Source organism: Desmodus rotundus, chromosome 12 (assembly GCF_022682495.2).
Source record: "Desmodus rotundus isolate HL8 chromosome 12, HLdesRot8A.1, whole genome shotgun sequence".
In the NCBI taxonomy this organism is placed as follows: Eukaryota; Metazoa; Chordata; class Mammalia; order Chiroptera; family Phyllostomidae; genus Desmodus; species Desmodus rotundus.
The window spans coordinates 85,668,322-85,696,132 of record NC_071398.1 but is presented as its reverse complement, the minus strand read 5'-3'; the positions used below and the strand labels follow the sequence as shown (position 1 = coordinate 85,696,132).

The window sequence follows — 27,811 nt, the reverse complement described above, 5'->3', positions numbered from 1 at the left end:
TAAATTCTCACTGTAAACAACGGGCAGAGGTAGGCACTGTGGACACGCGTTTGGTCCTGTTCCGCTCACCCTGAGCGTGTGACCGAGCGGACTGTGCGGCCTGAGGTGAAGACAAGGAGCCTCGCCCCCCACACACCGAGGGAGCACGTGCCTGGGGGCCACAGTGCTCAATGGGGAAGGGCCATAAAAAATGACACTGGAGAATTCGAACGCCCAGCATCGTAAGAGGTCCCCACGGAGCTGGAACACCCAGGCTGAGCAGAGGTTTCCTTATCTCAGGAATCTTCAAGGCAAAAGTATACGTTGCGACACAAGAAACCATGGAAAAGCCAGGAATACACAGTATGACATTTTCTTACTAGAAAGTTATAGATTGCACCAAAAAAAAAAAAAAAGGAACAAGTGAAAAAGCCAAAAGGTATAAAACGTCTCTACCTCAGACTGGAGTGAAAAAACCCAGCGTCACCGTGTGTGCTACGAAAGAAGGCACAGCAGAGAACTCAGGATAATGGCCCGCGTCTGGCTCCTTAGCTTCATTAGGAGACCAAAGTCGACCCGCTCCGAATGGTTTCCATGGCCATCGGCAGTACCTGTTACACAGCAGCTGTCTGGAAGTCTCATGCCAACGCCGGCCCTGGTGGATCAGACGCGGCGTGTTGCCACACCGCAGTCACACGGAGGGGCTCTCCCGGGCGCAAAGGGAGCCGGCTAGGAATACATCATGCACTCGGTTCTCCTGGACATTTTCACAAATACACTACGTGTGCTCTTAGGTGACTTAAAGGGGTCAGGCCTCCACATGATCACGAGAGAAAGCCCTCTAAGCTTCCGTTTTCTACAAAAAAGAAAACCATTTCCTTTTGAAAAGTAAATGTCAAGAAGCTTACTTTCAGATCGACCATCTAAGACTAAAAATGGGACACTTGTTAAATAAATGGTAGTGTTAAAACGATGTAAACAAAAGCACTCTAAATAAAAAGGGTATTGCATTTCCGGGTCACACAGTGCAAGTACGTGTCCATTTCTCATCGCCTAAAAACCAAGCCTTGCTGCTCAGCTATCACATGATGCTAACTTTCCCTGCCCCCTCAGAGTGCTGATTCTGACTGCTTGGACAGCATCACAGTTTTTGATTCCTGATCTGTGGGACTCTCCACTGGTACCTGTGGAAAGAATCAGAAGATAAAGAAAATTTACAGCGTCTGCAGGTGCCATGGTGACGGGTCAACAGTAGCAGGCTCAGGGGTAAAAATCGGGCTGAGCAGGTAGATTGGTTTCCCACTTATTCCATGCACACGTTTCTCGACAGTGTGATCACAAAGGTATTTATTACTTACAGCTTTAACATTGCCATTTGTAATTCCTATATTTATATTGTGTCTTCTCAGATCAGACTTGATTAATGCTGAAACAGAGAAGCATCAGGAGTTAGCACAGGGTGGGTATGAACATACTTTTCTCTAAGTACTGCTAAGCCTTTTTTATATTGTCAAATTTATCACACTGCGGTGCCATAACATACAACAGCATCCTTGTAGTCTGAAAAAAATAATAGTACCTCTCTAAGCCATTAACTTAATTAGGAAGTCACTAATTAGTGAGCAAATGCAGGATGCTAGGAAATAAGGATACAAAGATGAACAGTGCAGATCTTTCCCTAAAGCACCCTCCAATCTAGGGAAATCGTGACTTGCAAACAATTCCAACACTGTACAGTAACTGCAATAATTCAGCTTTGCGTGTGGTGGAGTGGGGCATGGGAGGAAAAAATGCCCACGTTACCCAAAGGAAATCAGGGACGGCTTGCCAGAGGAGACATATTTGAGTTGAAACTTGAACAATGAGTAGGAACTTGTCCAGCACAGGAGAGGCGAGGGGAAGGCACCTGGGCCGGCAGAACGCAGTCTTTGCAAAGACATCGGGACAGGAAGCCCACAGCCTGTTTGTGGCACTAAGGTCGCCAGGGGTCACTGAGGGAGGCAGCTGGGAAGAGGCTGGGTTGGCAGGTATTGTAGACACCTCACCTGAGAGGGGAGGACACTATCCACCTGTGACTGAGTGAAACGCTGGCTCTCAGTCTCTATCTTAATTGTAGCCTGCATTTCCCCTGCAGCCTTCAGGCAAATAGCTGCTCCTATAGATTTGCTAATCATTAGAGAAATTCTGCTAGAGGCTTGAGTTTTTGGAAGAATAGCCCCTTCCCAGGGGGTGCCTCTCAGAGGAGGTGAGGAAATGTGTACAAAACGATGGTTTATCAAAGATTTTCAGGAGCCTCAAGATCAACGGACAGGGAACAAAGAGATTTAGAGACTCCTGGCTCTTCCCGGGATCCCTGTGATTCCTTCCGGAAGTCTGTGATGGCCACTCACTTCTTGCCCTGCCCTCTCTCCCTTCCCGGGACTGAAAGCAGCCTGAATTCTGGGCTCTGTTAAGATGGTGTTGAGGCAGCTCTGAGGCCCCCCAGCCCCATCTGCTCCAGCAGGCGCCTTCTCTGTCAAGGAACCTTCCCTTCCTCCAAACTCTGACTTTTGAATACTGGCCGTTTGAAGCATCTGGCACACGCACGAACTTTTGGACTAGTAACAGGGCTACGTATTAGGGAGCTCAGTCTGGCAGCTACTGGAGGGTAATTACTGGCAACAGGACTAGAGGCAGGAAGGTCAGTTAAGAGGCTTTAATTCTCCTGAGAGATGGTGAGACCTGCCTGTGTGAGAAATGTAAATAAAGGGACACGTTTCAGAGATGTTTTAGAATAGAACCAATAAGACTTGGTGGTTTGATAGAATATGAAACATGACCATAAAGCAGGTAAAATGCCGATTAAATGCGAAATAACACACACACACACACACACAAAATATGAAGATGAAGACGAGAAAGAAAAAAGTGACTTCTGAATTTTCTCGTTTGGGCAATTGAATGGATGGCAGTCCTAGTCTCTGAAACTAAAACCACAGGAAGAACACATGTGATGGGAAGACAGTGAGTTCAGTCCTGGACAGGCTGAGCATAAGACGCCCATGGAACATCCAGGTCTAGAGATAAATATAGGATTGGACAAGTTGGTCTGAAATGTATGAGACACCAGGGTCCAGAGGCACAGATTTTTTTTAGCGTTTACAAAGTTTTTTAAAAATGTTGCTGCGTATGCTATTACAGTTGTCCCAATTCTTCTCTCATTGTTCCCCTCCACCCAGCACCCCCCACTCCCTCAGGCCACCCCCTCACCAGTGTTCATGTCCTTAAGTCTTGCATATAAGTTCTTTGGCTACTCCATTTCCTATCCTGTACTTTACATCCCACGGCTATTCTGTAACAATCTATTTGTACTTCTTAGTCCCCTCACCTCTTCACTCATTCCCCCCCACCTCCCATCTGGCAACCATCAAAATGCTCTCTCTCTCTCTATCCATGGTTCTGTCTCTGTTATTGTTTGCTCAGTTTTTTTTTTTAGATTCAACTGTTGATAGATACGTATTTATTGCCATTTTATTGGTCATGGTTTTGATCTTCTTTTTATTAAATAAGTTCCTTCAACATTTCATTCAATAATGGTTTGGTGATGATGAACTCCTTTAGTTTTCTCTTGTCTGGGAAGCTCTTTTTTATCTGCCCCTCTATTCTAAATGATAGCTTTGCTGGGTAGAACAATCTTGGCTGTAGGTCCTTGCTTTTCATGACTTTTAATATTTCATGCCAATCCCTTCTAGCCTTCAAAGTTTCTTTTAAGAAATCAGCTGACTGTCTTATGGGAGTGTCCCTGTCGGTAACTGATTGCTTTTCTCTTGCTGCTTTTAAGATTCTCTCTTTATCTTCAACCATTGGCATTTTAATTGTGATGTGCAGACACAGATTTGGAGTTACTAGTATAAATGGTAGTTAATGCCACAGACTGCGCAAGGAGAGTGTAAAATAAGAAAAGAAGCTAAAAGCTTGTGGGTAGTTAACTAAGCAAAGTAAAAGTAAAAGATGAAAGTAAAATTGGTGTTGTAAAAGTTAGCCTAATGCTTCCTTTGAAATCCACACTGCCCCTTATGATTCTGCTCCATTGCTGATGCCAATGATTTAGAAATTCAGATATTTATGCTGAGTAATTGGACAGGTAAATATGGCCTTTCTAAGTGCCTTTAAATGACTCGGAAGAAACCGGTGCTGGCGTGTAATGAGAGCACATTTAAAAGCAGTGGAGATGTTAAAACACTAGCTTTAAATTCAGCAGTGACCGCCACTGACTGAGCAGCTCTGCGGCATTGTACAATTTGCCAAATCAAAGAGGCTACTCACTTATTTTTTTTAATAGGGAGAACATGTATTTCTCTATCATTAATGCTAATTATAGAATTTAGAAGCACTACGAATGGCGTATCGCCTACTGTTTTCAATGGATGCAAATGGGCTAAATGATGTGCTGTACGGAGAGCTGTCACTACTGGAAAGGAAAGTTTGCTGCACGCAAATGCTGATTCCTGGGTCAGAGCAAGAACTCCCAGCAACTCCAGGCGGGAAATGCAGAAAGAAGAGGCGCCACCTTCACCACACCTCAGGAACTTCCCAGCCCTCTTTCCTGTCCATACAAATGAATACTGGATATAAAATCCATCATACTCTCTCAGAAAAATACTCACAATATGTGAGACAAATTACTTAGCATTTTTAGATGGCAGAAGCATCCATGTGAAACTATTTTAAAGTTCTTCATTCACAATTCATTTTCTAGACTGGAAACTATTTGAATTGACATTCATTAATCTGACTATACAAATAAGGTGAACACAGAGCTCAGAACGGCTCCCTTTTTCGGTTCCACAGGAGCACTATTTGAGAGACAAATGTTACTTCCCTGGAAATTAAGAACCAACGTGGAATTCCTTATGACAGATCATATGAAGGTGGGTACTGTATTACATGTCTCACAGTTTTGTATGTTTTACTTTACTAACCAAAGAGAACGGGGGAAAGGCTCCCTTGTAGTAGGATGTGTTTTTGTATCTTCAGATAATTTTTATAAGAGTTTATCTGAACCAGACTGACCGCATCTGTCAGGAAGCAAGAGCTCAGATGCTCCTGCAGGATGTTCTCCCTGGAGGACGCAGGGCAGTCGCTCTCTTTAAACATAGTACATGACTGACAGCGGCCTTCGGTGGCTGTGTATTTCCAAAATAACTGCTTACTACCGCTGAGATTCCACGTTGGGGGTTTCAAATGAATGATCGGGCACTCACTAAACACGAAAAGAAGCCTTGATTCACGTCTTTCTGACCGATTCTGTCTCTCGTGTTGGGAAGGCGGGCAGAGAGAAATGAACAGAGAGAGAATTACAGCAGAAGCCAACCTGGGCCAGAGAGCACTACCGGACATGTCTCTAAGTCCAATTTCACACCAGGTGCCTGGACAAGCTGCGGACACAAGTTCTTTAACAGGCCCTTTCTCTAGAGGTCGGGCACTATTCACGTCCCTGCTCACGTATATTGATTACACCCGAGAAGAGTGGGAACTGGCTAATCATGCCAAACGCTCGTCCCACCCCCACCCTCTGACGTCATCCTGCCGCTGCCACATTAGAGCGATAGCTGACCTGACGAGGCATGTCCTCGGTGTCAGATGTTACGCTAGGGGCTTTTCATGAACCACCTTCACCGATCCTCACGGCCCTCGAAAGCAGGCTCCTAAACAGCCTATTATGACTGAGGAAAGGAGGATTCGAAAGCTTAAGTCGTTTGTCTAAAGTCACACAGCTAGGGAGTAATAGAATCAGAACCTAAGGCCAGGTACTGTCCACTCCAGCTCCTTACGGCCTCTTGTTACAACAGTTTTGTTTTCTATGCCTAGTAATTGTATTGAATTTGAAACCTGAAAGATAAATGAACAGATTCATATCACTGAAAGAAAACAAGTAATATCCTGCTTTTTATCTCATTTTTCTCCTTGAGTCCTGCCAAACCATTCAGAATCAATGTACGTATGTACCTGTTAAAACGATGCCTACAAACATCCAAACACAGAGGAAAATGTTTCCTGCCTTAGGGTTGTAGTCTGATGTGAGCTTTCCTTGAGCCAGTGTGAACAAAATTCCAAATATCTAAAATAAAATAAGAGAATTATTTTATCAAGTTCACTTTTCTAAAAAAAGATTTTGTTTATTTATTTTTAAAGAGGGGGGAGGGAGGGAGAAAGAGAAGGAGAGAAACATGGATTGGTTGCTTGTAACACCCCAACCAGGGATCTGACTCGCAACCCAGGCATGTGCCTTGACTGGGAATCGAACCAATGACCTTTCAGTCAGCAGGCTGATGCTCAATCAACTGAGCCCGGGCCAGTTTTTAAAAATAAATATAATGTTTTCCCCAGAATTTTCCTTAGCTCTTGTATTCATTTGATTTGGCTTCTACAAATATTCATTGAAAGCTGGAATTTTTAAAACAAAATCTAGGGCAAACTCATCACCCCCCTAGAATATTCGGTGAACAAATCATCTCAGGCGGAAGGGAACCAGAGGGTTACCTGCGCGGCAGCATTAAGAAGACCCGATGAAGTGCCTTCAGATTCAGGGTACGTGATTTCGACAGCAAATTCAAAGCCCAAGGGAAGGTAACCAGTCATGAAGAAACTAGGAAATTAGATCCAGAGTTATAGAATTAGCAGAAGGACGGTAACACATACTGAGGCGATCATTCTGCTTCTCAGCCTCTTTCAATGATCAAATAAGGGAATGTTTTGAAGTTGATCTATGCAAGGAAGGCACTACTGTTCATCAGTCAGTCCAAGGTCACCAGAACTGACAGAGAAAACAATTTCTAATTTTTTTTCTGAGAAAAATGTACTGCTACTTTTCCAAGTCAGCTATCTAACTAAATAAAGTTACTTGGACTAAGTAAGGCTTATCCATTTTTCACCTATGTATACCAAAACACAATTTAAGATTATTTTTTATATTTCTAAAGAATTATACATTTTTATGCACAGGATGAATTTTTTAAAGTTTAAAATATTAAAGAAGTCTTGGATGAATTTGAAAAATTAAAAAATATAGTCATAGTATTACAATAATAGTAAAATACAGTAATAGTATAGTAATAGGCTTCAGAATCACAACCGCTTGCCACCAGCCCCTTAACGCACGCCCGACGCTTACCCCAGCACCCCTGCGGTGACAAACACGAGGACGATGTGTCCAAGGTCCAGGGTGAAGGTAAATATGATCATTCCAAAGAAAGACAAAATGTAAACTAACAGGGTAGTCTGTCTAAAACAAAACAAAAAATTATTAGCACTACCTCAGAAACACATAAAAATCACGTGGTCAGCTACTACTCCTCTGTCCACACAGCAATACATACCTTGGTGTTCAAGATTAGGTTCCCCTTATCTATGCAAAATACTTCCACCAAAGCATGGGCTCCAGGCTTAAAGTTCGACAGCAGCAGACAACAAAGCCCATGCCACGTCTACTGCTCATACAGGGAGGAATGTTCACATGGATAAAATCATTTTTATGTCTCCAAAGGGCATGGTTCCCTATCTGTATTTCAAGACTCAGACTAAAGTCCACGTTTTCTAAAGTGCCTTTCCTAACCTTTGAAGCTTATACCATTGTTTCTTTCTTCTGAATTCCCTTATCATTTTACTACACACATAGTTGTCACTTGACCTCTATTGGACTTACGACAACTATGTCAGTCTGTAATATTATTATTTAATTTTTCACATGCGAATGCCTTGTCTTTCCCATTTCTACCACAAGTGCCTTCCTAGCTGAGAGCGCAGTGCGCAAATCAAAAACTATTAATAAATTTAACCCTTTACATATCTCCCTTCATCTAGAAATTCAGTGGGTTTCACTCTAGTACCATTTCATGATAATGAAGCTGTCGGAGAACTATCCCGGAGAATTCAGGATCGGAGGTAATTTGAAAGGGTTTAGATAAAGGTATTAAACATATCTGGGGCCTTGAAGGTGCACAGGACACAGTTCCACGTTTTATTCATTCCATTTATTCACCTCGGTTTCATTCATTCATGCATGCATTCCTCCAAAGCAGATGGAGTTTCCATTAAAAAAACTGTAGCTATTTTTTTAAGGCCCAGCGCAAAAGATGCTGCCTCTGAAGCCCCTTTCAGCCTCCCAGTTGGTGTTACTCACTTTTTCTTCTGTATCAGCATTTTGTGATTTCATATAGACGTACAATTAATAGTGTTTTTGTATTATGTGTTATAGTTAAGTGGTGCTAGGGTCGAGGGCACATTAGTCAAAACCTTTTACCACAATAATCCCTAGGCTCAATAATAATAATCTGATAGGAAAGAACAAGTTTTTGTTTGTTTTTACAACAAACAAAAACTAGCTCACAACATGAGAAAAGAGCAGTATAAAATTTCTGTCAGAAGTTAAGTGCTTCTCAGAAAGGACTTTTTTTAAGAATAGAAGTGGTATGTATGAGTATTATTGCAGGTGAACGAGGTTCATAGTGTATGCAAGTTCTCCCAGTTGAACTAAATATGACCAACAAAATAAGCCAAGATAGAGACTACAGATACATTCAGAAGAGAAAGGAACCTAAGCGTGCCTAGTATCCGAGTCTTGCAGTAATAACGTTTTTTCAATTTTTGGAAACAAAAAGCAAAGTTTTCTTTACAACCAAAATACCCTGGGTTGCCCACCATACATTTATCTACTTTTGCTTACTTGTATGTTTTGGTGTAATCCAGCCATAAGCCACAAAGAATGGAGCCCACCATCCCGGCCACCACTAGGGTTAACCCAATCCTTCCAGCATTCACCTCTTCTCCCTTAAAAGAATTTTCACGAGAAGTTGATCAGACACGTCTACTTCAAAGACATCCTTCACGTTCCCATGCCTTCCTATAGTCAGTGGAGTTAATCAGATATGATCAAGCACACAATATAACAGGAAGGTTCAGTATGTGTTTTAGGATGGGGATGGGGAAAGGCAAAGCACATCTAAAGGACATTCTATTGTGTTTTAAAATCAGGGGGAAATACCCTAAAATATGGAGAAATCAAAAGGAAATTCTCTTGCCCTGGCCGGATATCTCAGTCAGCTGGGGTGTTGTCCCGGTACACCAAGGCCCTGGTTCAGTCCGGGTCAGGGCACATGCGAGAAGCAACCATGAATGAGTGCGTAAACAAGTGGGGCTGCAGATCAGTGTTTCTCTGTCTCGCTCTCTCTCTAAAACTCAATCGATAAATTTTTTTTTTTAGGGAAAATTTTCTTCATCCTCCACAATAAGAAGTACAATGATTTTTCTTAGAATTCTTAAGTAAGTCACTGATGTCTGAAAAGGAGGTTAACCCGACAGACAGCCTTTACATATTACAACTGCTCTCTTCTTTCAAAGGCAAAGAGAGGTCAGAGCTTGATATTTACTTCTTTATATTTGTGTTGGTTTTCCTTAAAATTTTTGTCTTTTTCCATACAACCCATCACATCATTGCTTTAAAAAATAATAATAGAGTTGGTGTGGCTCAGCTGGTTGGTGTGTCGTCCTGTAAACCAAGAGGTCGTAGGTTCGATTCCCAGTCAGGTCACATGCCTGGGCTGCAGTCAGGGTGTGTGCAGGAGGCACCGATCAATGATTCTCTTTCACACTGACGTTTCTCTCCCTCTCTCTCCCCCCATTCCCCTGTCTCTAAAATCAGTGGGCATGTCCTCAGATGAGAATAAAAAAAATTTTTTTTAAAGAATAAATAGAAAACAGGCATTGTCAAAGCTATAATCATTTCTGCTTTCCATTTCGTGTGTTTTACGAACTGGAGTAAATGTATTCTCAATTAAAACAAATGTAAATCATTTACAGCAACGAGGTCATAAATCTTTCATCTGACGGTCATCTAACCGGAATCCCACTGCTAACGGGGAATTCTTGGCCCGGCAAGCAACACAATGTTGTCGGAAGCTTACCTCATGGTATGTCAGTATCATCTGATTCAATAGTGTTGAAACGGAATAAAATGCCCCGGTCATGATACCTACAACAATAAGCAGAAAATTGTAAACGTACCATTTACTAATTCATAGAGTGCTATGGAGTTCTCCGTGACAATTGTGAAAATATACTGTATTTTGCCGTGTATCATGCACAGGTTTGCCCGCATTCTTTAGCGAAAAATAAGGATGCACATTATCCATCTGTTCTGTTCTGCACCTTCTATCTGTTCTTGTGCTTTGTAATTATTTGTTACATAAAATTTCTCATACCGTAATATGTTCAAAAATAAATGCTAAAATTCCTTTATACTACCAAAAAACAAGTGTCTTTTTATTAATGAATAAAAACATTGAGTTAGAAAATTTAAGTGAACAATTTTTCCCTGAAAGTGTGGGACGAAAACGCGGGTGTGCATTATACATGGGGGCGCATTGTACTTGGCAAAGTCGGTAATCTATTTCTCACTTGACAGAAAAAATCAACTCTCGCCATTCCCTGTCAGGATGTGGACGGATGCAATTAGCACTCAGCTTACTAGAGATTATGATAGGAAAATCCTGTCATTGCACCCTGTTATTATTTGCACGCTAATGAACTGACCATAAATCATAACCCCCCCACATAATACCGTGGATGGCAATGAAGAGATAGCTCGCTCACTGAGCCCCCACACAGTACTCGAGCTACTGCATGTTACGGCATAAGACAGAAACCCTGCCTTGGAGGTCTCACCCCTGCAGCAAGACTCACGCAGCAATTAGTAAGATGGCATTAATTAAAGAACACTTCAAAAGAGAAAAATAAAAACAGCGGGTTATCAGGAAGCAGGAAGAGGTTCGAGTCCTGGTTTTTCCTTGCACATGATGTGTGACTTCAAGTAAGTCTCTTAACTTAGTTCAAACTTAAGTTTATTCTTTCTCTCTCTTTTTATTAGTAAATATTTCAAGCGTACAAAATAGTACAGAGAATAACATAGCAAACACTCTTACTCTTCACCCAGCTTTTTCAAACACGAACGCTTCGCCACCTTCGCTTCAGGTTCATTTTTAGACCTTCCCTGACCTCACCCTTCTCTCCTGTTCTTCCTCAGAGGTAACCCTGATCCCGATCTAGTCATCAGAGCTATTGACAAATATTCTAGTTTTTCTCTTTCCAGTCACTGAATGGAACGGCCATATGACATTAAACGTGAGCGAAAGTGACGTTTCCCACTTCCTGCTTTGGTAATCATGGAAGCGTGTGCCCTTAGCACGCACCTGCTGTGCAACTCCTCTCGTGTTTACCTTTTGACAAATACCTCTTACACTGCCGTTTATTTTTCAGGTGTTTCTATTATCTCCCCAATTGAATCATAATTACTTCAGAACAGAAATCATGTATCATTCCTCTTCCTAGCTCACACAGCATCTAGGGCATCATTGTTGATATCTAGTAATTACTGATGGAATAAGTGAATAAATAACGAAATGAACAATGAGTGAGATAACTGTTGAGCTAACTCTTGTAAAACTGCTTGAGAAAAAAGGAGTGCATTTCAGATACAAGAACTAATGGCACACAATTAGAGACTAGAATTAACAGTATACGAATGCATGTGGAGGCATATTCATGTGTGTGTGAGACAGAAGACTGGCTAGAAACTTGGTTGAAAGAGAATTTTGTATTGAAAAACAGTGAGAGATAAAAGAAGACTGGAAAAAAGCCACCTTAAATGACAGGCTAAAGAAATGAGTTTGCTCTAATAGATAATAGTGAACCCCTCTCCTTCCTAATCAGTGGTTTAGATTCAAGCTAACCAGTGGAGGTAACCAGCAAAATTAAGAAAAGGAAGTTGGTATGCTGAAGTATTTAGCGATAAGGTGCTGTAACACCTGGGATTTGCTTTAAAATACTCCAGGGAAAAGGGGAGGTGATAGAGTAAGAATGACAAAATGATGGTAACTGTTCAGCTGAGTGGTGGTGGGTACATAAAAATCCATTAGATTAAATGGTCTGCTTTTGTGTTTAACTATTCCCACTAAAATAAAAAGTAATTAATCCTGGTAAAAGGATGAGAGCTTAGGTCAGGGCATAATTTGTTACAAGCTGTAAAACAATTATATACTAAGGTGTGCTCTCCCCCCAAAATGTAAAGAAGACAGCAGAGAGCAATTTCTGAAGGCCAGTAAGACAGATATGGGGGGTGGGGGTTTGGTGGCTGATAGAACAGCATTAATGTAAGAAACAAAGAATGAACTGTCAAAATCTCTGAAGCCGACCAAGTGAGTTGGTGTCTGCAGTCAAAGCTGCAGAGTAAAGATGAGTATCTGCCAGCCATCCTGAAAGATCTGGAAGGATGAGACTTGTTTAAAGGTAGAACTGGTCTTGGTGACCTTAATGTCTAGTTTGGATCAAGTAGTCTGGATCGACACCAGTCCGCACAGGTCAAACAAAACAATTGGTGGCATTTCCCACATGTTTACAGCAGTCATTAACTACAGTTCAGAAGGGACCTAGAATATCCATGAGAACCCACAAAAGAAGACAATGCTTCCCTGTTTGAGGTGTATTTACTTTAAAAACATGTAAGAAAATCCATCCTGAAGTGTTTGCTTTGAGTTCAAAATTTACGTTTAGGATTCTACTATCACTCTTTTTATAGAGCTAACCAACCTCCCTCATTAACTAAAGCTCAAGCCACTAGATTCAATGGAAAGAATCTACAATGCTCAAAGGTTTACATAGACATCAAAGAGGATAAAAGAAAACCACTTACCGTAACTGATCAATAGAAGGACAAAAGGAATGTTTTTGAACAGGTTCCTTATTGATTTCTTATAGGAATACTCGCCAGGGGGGCCGTCTTGAAGAGCTGCTTGGGCCTGACTTGGTGGATAGTTAGGTTTTTCTTTGAATGCTGGAAACATACAAGAAAAGGTAATTAAATAAATGTATCTTCCGTAATGAGCATAGTAAATTCGCTTTAAGTTTAAAGAGGTAGTGAAAGTCCAATAATGAAGCCTCTCACTTTTCACTAACTTCGAAGTGATGACTAGTTTGTCACTGAAAGTGACTAAAACAGAGATTCGGCCCATTCAAAACTGTGAAACAAACAAACATACAAAAAAAACCCCAAAATCATTAATAATATGTTACAACCTTGCCCACTGATTATTCTATTTTTAGTTAAGCAAGATTAATTTTTATTCTATTAAGCATTCAACAATTCTACTGCTAAATTTAGTTCAATTTATAATTAGAAGTAATATCAGATATGAGCAAGACAATATATTATTGAACTTTGAGAGGCTTGTCTTGAGTTAGCAACTATTTCTTCTGAAATCTGACATAAAGGTTATCTACCCAATTATACCTCTAGAAATGAAAAGGTCCGGGTGAATGCATGGGAGCAGAGCTGGGTCCTTCTTGCTGACTCACTGTAGCTGCGCATGGAAAATCTAGGGGTAGAGCTGAGGGACATGAAGTGTCATGGTTTCGGATTCTACCAGGCTCAGCACAGCCTGTCTATGGGGTTAGAGACAGATTTCACAGGCTTCTCAGCCAGCCGTTCAGAGACTGCCCTTGTGCTGGGCAGGAAGGATCTACACACTTCCTGCAAAAGGTGGCTAAGGGGAGATTTCTGTAGGGTTTGGCTAGCCCGAAGTCAAGACGACTTCATAGAAGAGATGGTCTGCTAAAATTTGCCACATCAGAAATTAAAATCTAGTTTTAGTACTGACTCAAAAATTTAAACTAAAACAAATGGAAAATTCTGTGCTTCATTAAAACTGAGACGATCTGATGGGGCACTCAGTGATCTTGCCGGGTTATCAACAGGGCTTCACGTAATCATGTCTCAGTTGCCACCATGACATGCCATTGATTATTGAAAACATTTCAATTTCAGAGATTTCATTTAAAAATGTACATTTTAGAATCAATGAAATAGGGTAAATTCAAAAACCAGAAAAAAAGGTAAATGGATTCAGAAAACAAGTAATATTTTCTAAAAGATCAGAACTTCTTTTGCTTTTAATAGTGGTTATTTCTTCCAACAAGGAAGGCCTGCTTTGTAGTTCAAAAGTGGGCTAAATCTCATGCACCTGGCTGTCAATCAAAATCATATAGGAATTTAAAAATAATACAACTTTAAGAGTCTATCCAAGACTCAATGAATCAGAACTTGCAGAACAGAACCTGAGAATCTGTATTAAACACAAAACTCTCCAAATGCTATCAACACCCAGCCAGGTTTGAAAATCACTGTGAAAGACATCACCCTTAAAACTTCTATAGAATACTGTAATTCTCTAATTCTCCTGCTTGCTGCTCAAAATAAAAAAAATAAAATAAAGTTCTCTACTCACCATAACATTGATTAATTATGCTATGACTAAAACAGACTTCTACTTTTACAGGTCTCTGAGTTAATGCAAGAGGAGACGTAACTCATACATATTTACTGTTTAATATCCTTACATGGGAGGACGGGTAGACATAAAAACTTTACGTTGCTGCACTTCCTTCTCTTCCTTTCGCCCTATCTGCTCCTTGCACTGTTGAGATCGTCTTTCCTGAAAGTGTCCTAGTTAAGATAGGAGATATCTCTTTTATTAATGTTGATAATATAGAACTCGCACAGTTGTAAAACAAAGCTTCAGAATGTGAAAAACGCTTACAAGGTAGTCATGAATATTTAGGCAGAGTCTTGGGTCTCTTTAGGGTTTGCTCTGGTAAAGTAAGTCTAAATGGCTGAGTTCTGAACTCACATGCAAAATAAAAACAATTCTTGATAGCCTTTAACTCCACTAGATTTTATTTTCTGAATACAAGTGTTACCTTTTTGTCTCAGGCAGTCAACTGCCCTCTCACACAAAATCAGGCCTGTATCTACCAGCTACACAATGTAATAAAGTTGGGTTTAAGTCTGTACGAAAGGAAAAAGGAACAAAAACCCATTGGTCTATGACCCTGTTTAAGCTGTATTGCATTTTCAAAGAACGAAAAATGGCTTTTTTTCTTATCCTTTGAAACTGAAAAACAACTGCTTTCTTACTCTCTTCTCCCCACTGAAACCTTGGGCCAATAAAATAATGAACTATTAAAGCAGTTATTCTCCACCCCCCAGCAACAGGCATACAAAGAACCCAGAAGACTCCGGGCACCACATTCAAACATTCTCTCCCATGATGAAGTGGCTAATCATCTTCATGGGGCCATTTCTACTTTTAGAAACTAGATAATTATATTATCTTCCAATTTCATTATTTGTCCCTGGGTAATTCAAGCAGACATTAAACATATTAACTTATTATAAGGCAAATAGGTGTTTGAACCCTGGCCCTGCCTCTGAAGAAGTCAGTTCCTGTCTTTGACTATAGCTCCCTCATCCAAAAAATTGGAATAACCAAGTTATTATGTGGAATATATGACATGATACATGTAAAAGGATTTTATAATTATTGAGAGCTACACACAATACACTTTTTATCTACTTTCTTTTACACTATTTTTTTGAGGATTTTTTTTTATTTGTAAAAATCAGAGACTAAATATATCTCAGGGGCCTGAAATTCTTATGGATGAAGTAAAATGTATTTTTGTGAAAAGTTTGCAATAGCAGCTCATATATAAATATCCTGCGTATAAGAATCAAAAGTAAAATTGTGCACACACGGATACGCTCATGTGTTTAAGTGCCTTAACATTAAATACTTTGATTCCATTGCTCCTGTTTTCTGTCATCCACTCACTTCAGTGCGTGACGATGGGGAGGGTTTAACTGGCACACTTCGGTTACCTGTGCTGCTCTGCTGTGGAGCTTTCAAATACAACAGCCACTGAGGCAAGAATTTGAATTGGAACAACAAAAAAAGATTAAGTAAAAATTAAAGTGATTATGGTTATATATAACATTTTACATATGGAATTAGGTTGACTAGGCTCAAATTTAATCTTCGGTGTTCAGTAGCTGTGACCCTGGGGAAGTTAGATTTTCTGGAATTCTGTGCCCAGTTTCCTCATCTATAAAACAGGAATGATAATCATAGTGTCACCCTCCCGGGGCCGTGAGGGTTCAGTGAGGTAAACGGACAGTGGGCCTGTAAGCATGTTTGGTTCGTATCAAACAATCGAATGTTAGAGGCCATGACCGAGTCCTCCCAGGAAGAAAGGGGTGGTAGTGCCAATTCGGTGGAAGGCTTGTGTTAATTCCCAGAAGTGCCAGGTGGCTGGTCCCCAAGCTCCGTGAGGGAGGGTAAGAGCGGTGCGTGGCGTGAGCGCTCAAGACAGCGTTTTAGGAAGAGAGCTAAGTGCCAGTGTAGTGTACGTCACATTGCTGGAAACATCAGCCACCTCAACTATTTTATAAGATTTGGTGGGGCTCCCAAAGTAGTATTCGTGGGTGGAATTGAGAGGAAAGTAGGACTGTCTCTCAGTAATTAGGGACCTTTCAGTAAGGGCTTTTAAATAACCCAAATTTCCCTCAACAGGAAATATTTGGATACAAGGAAACAGGTAAATTTTTTAATTTAAACGTCACAATTTTCAACCTAAGACTCACATCACAATATATATCACCTTACTTTTCTACTACACTTGGTATCATGAGATGAAAAGTACAGGTCACGAGCAAAAACGGACAAGGAGCCCTTGTTTTCCTATTCCATTTCCAGTCCCATTTTTCCATTCTCCCCCACCTGCATTTCTATTTCCACTGTCTACTCACGAGCCATGAGAACATAAATAAGTAATTATGTACACAAATAGTTCTTTTAATTTCTCAAATAACACAGGGTGATAATGCCAATGGTCACGTCTATTATCATTTTTTTGTCCTCCTCCCTTTAACAGATAAAAATCTTCTATCTGTAGCATCTCATATATATGTTTGAACACATGTGAGCATGTACATAATAATTTCACATCAACGGATATCTTATATACAATGTTACTCTGTCACTTCTTTCAAAGAGACAATTGAAGACAATAAAAAAAAGGAAAACCAGAATTTATGTGAAGATTTACAGGCAATCAAAAAAAAGAGAATTTTATATTTTAATAATCCCTCCTGCATAAAAGGCCTATGAATGCAAAATGCACATGAACTATATTTCATCCAGCCAATCAAATATGGCTATCAGAAAAATAAGAGTTTGTTTTTTAAAAATATAGATTTCTTGTAAAACTTCCTTTTTAAGCTGCTGAAATAGTACAGGGGTAATTTGGCCTGTTTCAGTCCTCTGCACACAGCAAAAACGCCACCCACTAATTGAAACACAAACCAACCGTAAGTAGGCTACATACGTCAGAATATTTTTTATACTACCAAGAAAATATTTTGTTCATTATCTTAAGGGAAATTAAATAAGTGGGCCGAGCTTCCTGTACCCGGATCCCAAAGTTCACCAGTAAAGGCAGTCTCTACCAAAACTCTCTACAGTCTTCAGCATTCCTTTCTTGGAAAACTGAGGATTTCTTATCAGGAGATCCTAAAACTTGAATTTTTCATTACTATTGTAGCCATGGTGAAAATTAATACATAAATTTAAAAAACCCAATGTAGTTGTAAATTTTAATGATTAAAAGATGGCCTTTCGACTTTAAAGTTCCTTTCCTCTTCGGATTAAGATACACTGACTGCCTAAGGGCGGTATCATAGCTCTGTCCGCAGCTATATTCTTCAATCCCTTCCCCTGAAATAGAAATTGTTTCCCATTAAAAATAAACTTTAAAAAGCAGACCTTCCCAAACCTGCTTCCAAAATGATGATGGCAGCGTGCTGCTGATTTGGACTCACTGCTTCAAGAGACAGGCCCCGCCGAGGACGCAGGGACGGCTGGTGGCAGCAGTGCTTTGCTGGGGGGCCTAACAAGTAGACAGTTGCCACAGTTTGAAATTCTGCTGAACAGCTTGCCACTGCCCAGGATCATTCCCTGGTCGACATTTTCAGATCCAGTGACTTGTTAAACTGAGGATCCTCAGAAGGATTCATCATTCAAAGGAAGGCTGTCGCCTATTTGCATCATTGCAAAGCATTGAAAAGAACTTGCTCCCGGTTGGGTTAGCACAAAATGCAGATCATGTAGAGGAATATGCAAAGAGGAGGCGGGTAATGTGTTTGAAACTGACACTTATCAGGGAAGAAGAGTTAGTAGGGGCACAAATGGGATGAATTAGTCTTCAAACCCTTTGCAATATTAAATAGATGGACCGTAACAGAGCCCCAGGGCTACAGCATTCGTTACCCTGAGGGAGGCAGTGACACAGCAAGAATGAAACAAGCAAATGGCATTTGAGATAGCAATACAAATCTTCAGGGTTGGTTACTTTTTTTCCTACGTTTGTCATGCATTGATCTACTTAAGCTTTAGGGAAAATAATTCACTTACCAATCACTGTTAAAACAAATAAAAGTGTGGCGACAGCTGATGTTCCATAAAACATGGTACTGATATTATGAGCCAATAGATCTGTGTTATTCTGTGTGTTGGGCACTAAAACTGGTGGTAGCAAAAAACCAACTGCAGTTCCAAGCTGTAAAACAAACAGTCCTGTTAATAGCTGTTGTTAGAAGAGAAAAAAGTACATACTGCCAATTAATACAACAGAAAGAGGACAGCTAGCGTATGTCAGGTGCTTTTGTAAACTCTAAAGCACCATGTTCTTACTTGTACTGTTAAAAAGAAAATGCGGACAAATATCCTCCCTATTCAATAAACATTCCCTGAGCTCCCATCTGTAATCTGAATGATGCCGCTATCAGGTTAGAGGCTTATGATCAGAAAGGGGAATAAGAATATGCAAAATAAGACTGAGAAAATACAACCTACAGAACGGGAGAAAGTATTTGCAAATCATGTATCTGAGAAGGGTCTACTATCCGGAATATAGAGAATGGTTATAACTCAACCACAAAAAGACAAACATCCCAATTCAAAAATGGGCGCAGGCCTTGAACAGACATTTCTCTAAAGAAGGTAGGTATACAAATGTCCAACAAGCACATGAAAAAATGCTCGATACCATTAGTCATTAGGGAACTGCAAATCAAACTCACAATGCGATACCACTTCATACACACTATAATAGAACAAAAATGGAAGAACAAATGTTGTTAAGCTGTGGAGAAACTGGAAGCCTGTCCAGCTAGTGGTGTAAAATAGTGCAGCCACCACGGACAACAATGTGGCAGTTCCTTTCCAAGGGAAACACAGTCTCACCTGTCAATTCCACACCTAGCTATTTACTCAAAGAACTGGTAACAGGTTTTCAAATAACCACTGACTACTGTACTATGAATATTAAAGCAGCCCTATTCATAATAGCCGAAAGATAGAAACCACACAAGGTTAATGGATAAACAAATTGTGGTGTATCCATAGAGTGAAACATTCAGCCATAAAAGGAACGAAGTACTGATGCACGAGCTTTGCAAATATGCTAAGTGAAAGGAGCCAGACACAGAAGGTCACACACTGTATGACTCCATTCATAGGAAATGTCTAGAATAGGTAAATCAAGAGAGAAAAAGCAAATCAGCCGATGCCAGGGGCTGAAGGAAGAGGGAATGAAGAGGGACTGTTCGGTGGGTGCTGGGTCTTCTCTGAGGGTGGATGCGAACGATTTGGAACTAGACAGAGGTGATGATGGTACTACATTGTGAATGTATGAAATGCCACGGAACTACGCACTTCAAAATGGTTTCTTTTTTGTTATGTGAAATCCACATAAGGAAGGGAAATATGAGGCTGAATATGATGAGAACCACAACGAGAGAAATAAAATCAAAGTATCAAAGGAGGCCCAGTGGAGGGAAATATTAGATTCTTTGGGCAACGGAAGTCAAGAGGAAGGGCCCGAAATGGGTTTCAAAAAAGGGAGGAAGGCAGAGATGACATTTGCCAAATATTTCATTAGCTCCCTTACAAAAAGCAGGTTAGAGACAAACAGGTAATTACAAGAGTGTGTGGCGAGGAACGCCCCGGCGGAGAGAGGCTGAAGGCATCCCTGGAAATATTTAAAGTGGACAGAGAACTGTTTCAGCAAGGCAGACAATGGAGTGCGTTGTTGTGGGCAAGGGCGCCGGTGGTAAAACGCGTCTCCCGATACCCTATACAAACAAATTTCCCTCCGAGTATGAACCAGCTGTTTTTGACAACTGTGCTGTCAGCTGATCGGCGGTGAGCCATACACTCTCGGACTTTCTGAAACTGCAGGGCAAGAGGATTATTATGACAGGTTACGACCACTGAGTTACCCGCAAACAGATGTATTTCTGGTCTGTTTTCCAGTGGTCTCTCCATCCTCATTTGAAAAGGTGAAAGAAAAGTGGGTGCCTGAGATAACTCAGCGCTGTCTGAAGACTTCTTTCTTGCTTGTTGGGACCCAAATTGATTCAGAGATGACCCTCAACTACTGAGAAACTTGCCAGGAACCAACAGAAGACTGTCACTCCGGAGACTGCTGAAAAGCTGGCCGGTGACCTGAACGCTGCCAAGTACCTGGCTTGTCCTGCACTCACACAGCAAGGCCCAGAGAATGTACTTGACGGAGCAATATTGCTGCCCTGGAGCTCCAGAACCGAAGAAGGGCCGCAGGTGTGTGCTGCTGTGAGCATCTCTCCAGAGCCCTTTCTGCACAGCGGGTGCCGGCATCACACTAAAAGCAACGTTTAAATCAAACTAAAGACTGAAAATTAAAACTCGTTTTTGCAGGAATGACAAACGCACGGCCCCTACCCGTGTACTCTCATGTGAAACAAGGCCCAGAGGCGTGGTCCCTTTCTGCCTCTCGGTACTACTTAATTTTGAGTAATTGTGTATTGCCAGAAAGGTGATCAGTCCTAGTTTTTGTTTTTCAGAAAAAAATGTTGTTTGTTTGTTTAAAAGCAAGGATGCTTGCGATGACCCTGTAGCAGAGTAATTCAGGTCGTTGAAGCTGCTCCTGGGTGCCATCTGGAGAGTGATCTGGGACATCTGGGTTTTTTTTTTTTTTCCTTTCTTCCTTTTTTTGGGGGGTAGTGTGTGTAGGGTTCGTTTTTATTTAGTCATTTTTTAAAAGTTCCTTAAGCATTGGACAGCCCTTTAGGGGAGGAAGGTGGAGTGATTCCACATTTCACTTCCTAGATCTAGTTTAGAAAACATGTTCCCCACCCAGTGCTCTCAGCAAGGAGTATAGCAAGTGCCTCACTTAATAAGTACTCCTTTTTGAAAGCTGCCTGTTCTCTCCTCCCTGAGTCGGTATTTGATGAAACCCATGAAAGTGGGTGGGACCTGACTTGCCCCTCCTCTTTTCTAGCATACAGTCCAGATGTGACCGACCTTCCAGGAAATCTGTTAGCCATTTGCTGATTTTTGGAAGTTACTGTCTAACTTCTGTCCCTGATAAATGAAGAAAAGTATTGCACCTTTTGAAATAATATCAAGTGGGTTGAGTACGTAATTAAAAAAAAAAAAAGCAACATGTTTTCCTTGTCAGTCATTGTTTAACATGGTTAGCATAAAGGTGCAGCTTAACAGTTTGTGACATGGTGCCCTACAACACACGGAGACCTGGTGTCCCCGAGGGGTGGCGCTGGAAGTCGGATGCCTGTGGGATGATTCACATCCTCTTTCCAGTTATGGGGTGGAGACCCGCTTCGTGAAGAAGCTAGGGGTGGGGAGAGCGTGTAGCAGCATGGGGACCAGTCAGGGGGATCCCCTTATTTGTGTCTGCATGAGGAATCCTAGAGCAGCCAGTTGAGGCTCTCTAGTCTAGTAAAAATCATGAAGAGTTATGAAAACTCATTTTAAGTGTTAATAGGGATTTTATCAGCTGATTTTGGTGGCAGCTTCCAATTTTTAAAAATTTTAAAAACCTAGGTAATCTCTACCTTCCCCAAGTCCTAATTCTCGTAGACTCGTTAGTGTCGAACCAATGCTTTCCCATGTTTCCATTCTTTGCATATGTGTTCTGCTCAGACGTATTAAACAAACAAAGAACCCTACGCACACACACGGGAGTGTGTGGTGGGTATGATACTGTGATGGAGGGGTTGAAGTGACAAGACTGGGAAGATCAAGTAATTCAGGAGCCAAACAAGCACACTCCTCAGAGTGAAAGCGGCTCTGGGAGCAAGTACGCAGGACAACAGTGGGCCTGCACTACCCCAGGCGGACTGGAACATGTGACCATCCCAGCCGAGGCAGTGCTTTGGAGGAGTGCCCTGGACCCACCTGAAGTTCAGGAGAAGTTTCTGAAGGAGCAAAGATCTGAATAAGAAACTGGGTTTTCTTGGCTAAATGGCTCTGTTGGTTGGATTGTGGTCCTGTGCACCAAAAGGCTGCAGGTTCAATTCCCGGCCAGGGCACATACCCAGGTTGTGGGTTCGATGCCCAGTTCAGGCGTGTACAGGGGCAGCTGATGGATGTTTCTCTTTTATATTGATGTTCCTTTCCCTCTCTCTCTCCCCCTCCCTGTTCCTCTCTCTAAAATCAATAAACATATCCTCAGATGAGGATTAAAAAAAATTTAAAGAAATTGGAGATAGCCAAGTAAAGAAGTGTTCCCAGCCAAGGGGATACCATGTACAAAGGAAGGGAGAACATGACCTTGTGAGAAATTATAAGTAGAGCACAGTTCCCCTCAGAGCAGAGAAAGTGTGTATGTGAGAACAGGGAGGTGGGGAGGAGTTGGCAGGAGGCCGAGCTGGAGGGTCACACATTGTCACAACAGACAGTTTTAATTTTATCCTAGGGGTAATGAAGGCTAGTGCAGGGCAGTTCCCAGGAAGATCTGCTGATAGAAGGACCACACTGGACAAAGGTGGCGAATAGAGGAAAGAGAGCAAGAGCTGCAGATAGAAAGGTCAGTTAGCAGGCTCTAGGTGAGAGCTGCAGGTGGCCAAAGCTAAGTGAGCGACAGTAGACATGAAGAGAAATGAGCTAGGGGACAAAGTCAATTTTGATTGGTGGGGTCGTATGGGACATCCAAGTGGAAATATCCAGCTGGCCAGTATCTATGAGTCTGAAACTCATTCATACACTAGTCAATAAATTTTATAGAGAATCTACAGTGTGCCAGGCACTGTAGTAAATGCTGGTGATACAGCTGTGTACATTCAGACCTCGTGCCTAATTTCATGAAATTTATAGTCTAATGGTGGGGATGGGACGTGAGTGATAAAGATTAACCTACAAACATATACATATATAAACATATGAGACAGTGACAAGCACCACGTGGAGAATTAAGGTATAATGATGTCATAAGTGATGGGCAACTCTAAATGGGATTGTCAAGAATTGCCACTGAATGATACTTGAAGTGAACTTAAGCTGAGAGACAATAAGGATGTCATAATGTCATCCTAGGACAGAGAACATTCCAGGCTGAGTGGATGTTTCTGCAAAGGTGCTTATGCAAAATGCAAGTTTAGTTTTATTTAAGGAACCAAAGAAGATTAGTAAGGTTTTGTGATTCAAAGTAGACTTTATATTTTACGTACTACGGGAAATCATCGGCAAGTTCAAAGCAGGGTTATGACATGATCTGGTCTACATCTTAGAAGTTTCTCTCAGGCTGGAGACCTGGCAGTCAGTACTGGATGGGTAGTTAAAAGCAAGGATTCAGGAGTCAGACTTGAGTGTGAATGCTGCCACGAAATAGCTGTGTGGCTTTAGAAAAATAATTTCGTCTCTTCAAGTCTCAGTTTCTGAATCTATCAAATGGAGAGAGTAACAGTTCCTGCCTTACATTACTTAGGTTAAAGGACACGAGCAGGTGAAGGACGTCCCACGGTGCCAGGGCTTAGTGAGTGCTGAATAACACTGAATACTCTTACAACTGATCACTCCACAATCGAGGCTGAGGTGTGCTGAGAGTTAGAGGGAAATCTGCCTACAGGTAACGGTTCTCATTCATCACCCATGAAACAGATAACTCATAGCTATGGAGTTGATAATGAACTCCATGCTCAATGAATTCTTAATCCTGAATATAATTTTATAAATGTAAAATACTTTAAGAAAACAGTGCCAATCCAAGCATCCAGGATCAAACAACTAAGATATTGGTCATAAATTATTTTGGACACACAACAATGATAATTCAAGCTACCCCTTCTGTACTTTAAGAGAAAGGAAATAAACATAAAGCAATAAGCATGTAGAGCTTGTCTTTTTTATGGATGTTCAATGAATCTTGTGATATTGAAACAAGTGGTGGACTGGAAGAAAGTAACGTTCTTTTGTTACATAGTTACATGCAGCAATATATATACAGAGAGGTGAAGTTTTAGGTATACACATTTTTAACTAGATTCTCAAGTTGAATGACTGCTCAATACAATTTACATAAAATATCATAGGACTCCATACGCAAAATTTGAATTACAATAAAGACTCAATATGCAATTTAAAAAAGCCACACAAGACATTCTACCTAGTAATGCTGATGGGATTTGGACCTATGGTGTCAGAAAAGACGAGGAAGCCCCTTATGGAGACCTGGCAAGGTAAGCCACCCTTTTACAATGGATTCCAAGATCTGTGATTTGTCTTCATTTTCTTAACTGTTAAATATTGGTAATTGGACTCAGGAATGTTGTGAGGTCTTTATCACTAGAACATTTATTTAGGAATCATTTATAAGTGTCTGTTATGTACCAGGCACTCTGCCAATTGCTACTATACAAAATTAAACTGGGCTGTTGATAGTGACCACTCACAGGAGAACAAACCTCCCAGAATCCAGCACCTTTCTTCTGCATATATACTGGGGGTGACAAAAATATTACCTCCCCAAGTCTCATTCATTACTGCACTGACAAGTTTTCTATAATGTGAGGCGTGCAGGGGCCAATTCAGTTAATTATTGTACAGGCAATTCTCAAAGCAAGATGATTAGGTGCTCAGTTTGTTTTCAAAGTTCTGTCTTCACATATAGATCAAAATCCCTCTTTAATCCAGGGCTGCCTCCTATCTCCTCCATTTATGGACAAGCGTCCTGAGAGTCTATCCTTAGGCCTAGCTCACATGGCCTGTGACTTTATTTGGTGCTTTAAGGATCTGATTTTCATTTATCATCTTAGTCCTTACCTGATTGCCTAGCACGGCGGTGGCACAAGCTGTGGACACCTCTTTGGGCCCAAACCACACTGAGGCGATGCGGGAGGGCAAGCCCAGGATGAACACCTGGGCCACGGAGCACAGGGACTGGCCCAGCATGGTGACCCAGAACAGATGCTGCTGCACACTGCCGCACTTGATCCAGGCGCCCAGGCAGTTGAGGCCGGAGCCCAGCATGGCGGTGAGCCGCAGGCCTCGGGTGTCCAGCAGCCAGGTGGCTGGGAAGATGAGGGGCACGTAGGCCAGCATGTACACCATGGACAGCCAGTCGATGTGCAGTGAGGAGACGCCGTAGAAGCCCTCGAACACGTTGCTGATGATGCTGTACTGGATCCATTGGAAGGCATTGACCAGCGAGTACAGGCTGAAGATCAGAAGCACCACAAAGCGCCGTGCAGAGAGAGCCGTCCGGGGCACCAGGGAGCCCTCGGCCCCTGGGGTCTCCTTCCCGGGGTCCGTGGGCAGCAGCCGAACCTGGGTCTCCTCTTCTGGGGCCAGCTGAATCTGCAGGCTGCCCAGGGCTCCCGAGGCAGCCGCGGGGCTGTCCCGCGGGACTCCGTTCAGGGCCAGGCAGCAGGCTTTGGGCTCGCTCTGTGACTCCGCGCTCGTCTTCCCGGCTGGCGAGCCCTCCGGGACTGGGAGGTATCCTTTTGCGGGCGCGAGCCCTGGCGCTGCCGCTACCCGCTCCTCGTCGTCCGGCCGCGCCATGTCCCTGGGCTCGCCGGCGCCGCCTCGCGCCCCCAGCCTCCTCCCCGGCCCCGCACCCCCGGCCCAGCACCCGAGGCCCTCCCTGTACCCCAACCTCTTGGCCTATTGCTCCGGGGGCTCTTTCTCCGGCGGAGAGAGGCCGAATGTGGGATGTAACCACAAAACAGGATCCCAGATCCGCAAGCGAAGTAATTCTCCACGCGAGCAGCCGGGGGCGCCCGGCCTGCCCGGAAGGTGTCGCAACACCGCGCGTTCGCGGCCCACCGACCAATGAGCGGCTGCCTTCGCGGTGCGGGAGCCAATGGGAGAATCTCCGTGGGAGGCGGGGCGGCAGCAAGTTTGCAGAGACAGCTGCACCGAGTCCTCGGACCTGGGGGATGACTTGGCGGAAAGCGGCCGGCGGAGTGGGCAACTCCCCGCGGGGATCGAGGGGCGGGACACACGGGGGAGGAAAGAGGCAGGCATCACCCTCTCCACCTAGAAGGGCTCCCCTAGGGCCGGGTCCGATACTCCAGAGGAGGACGAATTTGCTCCCTCGCCCCCGCACAGTTGTCAGTCAAGGTCAGACCGTGCCTTTACAGCAGACAGCGCCACGTTTCATAAATTCGTGCTCTCTCCACAAAGGAAACACACCAGAAAGGCTCCCAATCCGAGTAAAGAGATTTCGTTAGAAATCTGTTCTCGTGAAGTTGGAATGAGTTGGAATCCCCCCACCTCCGCGCCGCTGACGAATGAGGGAGCGGACCCCGTCACTTAGCGTTTGCCCTTGGACCGACACCTGTAGTTAGTAATTAATGGACATTCATATTCAGTGAGTTCAGTGGGTTCCAGGTACCAAACTTGTTTTGAACGCTGTGTGCCAGACATGTCATGGGCTCTGGTGAATGAAAAATAAAAACGAGACATAGTCTCTGATGGAGAGAGCACATGTAGCCACGCGAGTCTTCCTGGAATAGAGAAAAAGTTGGCCCTGCTACTTTTTTCCTGCTACTTATTGAGAAACAAAATTTCAAAAGAGAAAAAAGACTCCAAATAATCATTAAACTGAAATTGAAACTAGAGTTTTCTCAAAATAGATTTAACCTTGAATACAGTGTTAAATAAATACTTACTGTGTGATTGCAGCTAAGAAGCTTTGAATATTTATAATAATTACTTGCCTTGTAAATGAATACCTTTTCCAAAAAAAACCCCTTGTAAATCTCCTCTGCGAATATGAGTTTGTAAACATTTATGTATTATTTTACATTGTTGAGCATTGTTCTCTGAATGAACAAATAACTAAAGGTGGAATCCAGAAGACTCCAGTCTTAGCTAAGAAGTTTATTTTATGTATTTCTGAAAAAAAATGAAGTAATAAATTGCATTGGTTAATATTCAGCACAACTTATTCAATATTCAGAGGCCTTTTTTTAGTCCTTCATGTACAATGAAAACTACATAGCTCACAATAAATAACTAAATAAGTAAGTAAATAAAAGCTGTTCAGAGAGGGAATCCAACGGGCAGAATTTTAAATGGCACTGTCTTGGCTTGCCCTGGCTGCATCTCATTCCACACGTTCACAGTAAACATTCAGGTATCCGCAAACTTCCCAACCCCCTCTCTGAAACCAGACACTGGAAAATTATGTCAGGCCTCATTTCCTCTGCCCAGAGGCAGCTTCCTACATGCACTTCTGCAGGGAAGCCATTCTTTCTAACTGTTTAGGCTCCTTCTGTCTATAGATAATTTGTCCTCTCTCTGTCCTTTGCAAGAAGGATTGCCATTGGGAGTCCTCTGGGTATCCTGGAAACCAGTCAGCATCTAATTCCCCCCCCCCCATATTTATCAGCTGGTGCCTATCCTACTCTTGCTCACCTTGTCGTTTGCTTTCCCTGCACATGACAAAGCTCTGTATGTGACACTGTCACCATCAACCAAGAGTGGGCCACCAAGGGCACCCAGAGCCAGGCTATCCAGATCAGAGCCCCACCTTCAGTACTCACTAACTGTAGGGCCTCACACACATTACTCAGTAGCTGTTCTGTAACAGTACGTGTTTCATAGGGTTGCTATCACAAGGATCA

General features: G+C 42.3%; 1 protein-coding gene and 1 pseudogene across 1 annotated transcript; one reads left to right on the top strand and one right to left on the bottom strand.

The window, feature by feature from the left end:
- Positions 1 to 762: 762 nt before the first annotated feature.
- FLVCR1 (FLVCR choline and heme transporter 1) lies at positions 763 to 25,961 on the bottom strand. The gene is made up of 10 exons (XM_045188505.3): positions 25,005 to 25,961; positions 18,318 to 18,462; positions 12,704 to 12,844; positions 9,921 to 9,988; positions 8,684 to 8,787; positions 7,133 to 7,243; positions 6,502 to 6,607; positions 5,968 to 6,079; positions 1,338 to 1,405; positions 763 to 1,163 (listed from the first exon to the last, which is right to left on the bottom strand). Exons 1-10 carry the CDS (start codon positions 25,740 to 25,742, stop codon positions 1,089 to 1,091), a joined length of 1,668 nt encoding a protein of 555 aa, XP_045044440.2. The 5' UTR covers positions 25,743 to 25,961; the 3' UTR covers positions 763 to 1,088.
- Positions 19,790 to 21,457, top strand: LOC112317766 (cell division control protein 42 homolog pseudogene; annotated as a pseudogene).
- Positions 25,962 to 27,811: the final 1,850 nt, after the last annotated feature.

What these genes read in the sequence shown, in the direction of transcription:
- FLVCR1 (XM_045188505.3), bottom strand. Translation starts at nt 25,742, where the DNA reads ATGGCGCGGCCGGACGACGAGGAGCGGGTAGCGGCAGCGCCAGGGCTC. An exon ending in GATTACACCAAAACATACAA is followed by an intron (nt 7,244 to 8,683) that starts GTAAGCAAAAGT and finishes GTTTTGTTTTAG; the next exon opens with ACAGACTACCCTGTTAGTTT. An exon ending in CAAATGGCAATGTTAAAGCT is followed by an intron (nt 1,164 to 1,337) that starts GTAAGTAATAAA and finishes TTCTTTCCACAG; the next exon opens with GTACCAGTGGAGAGTCCCAC.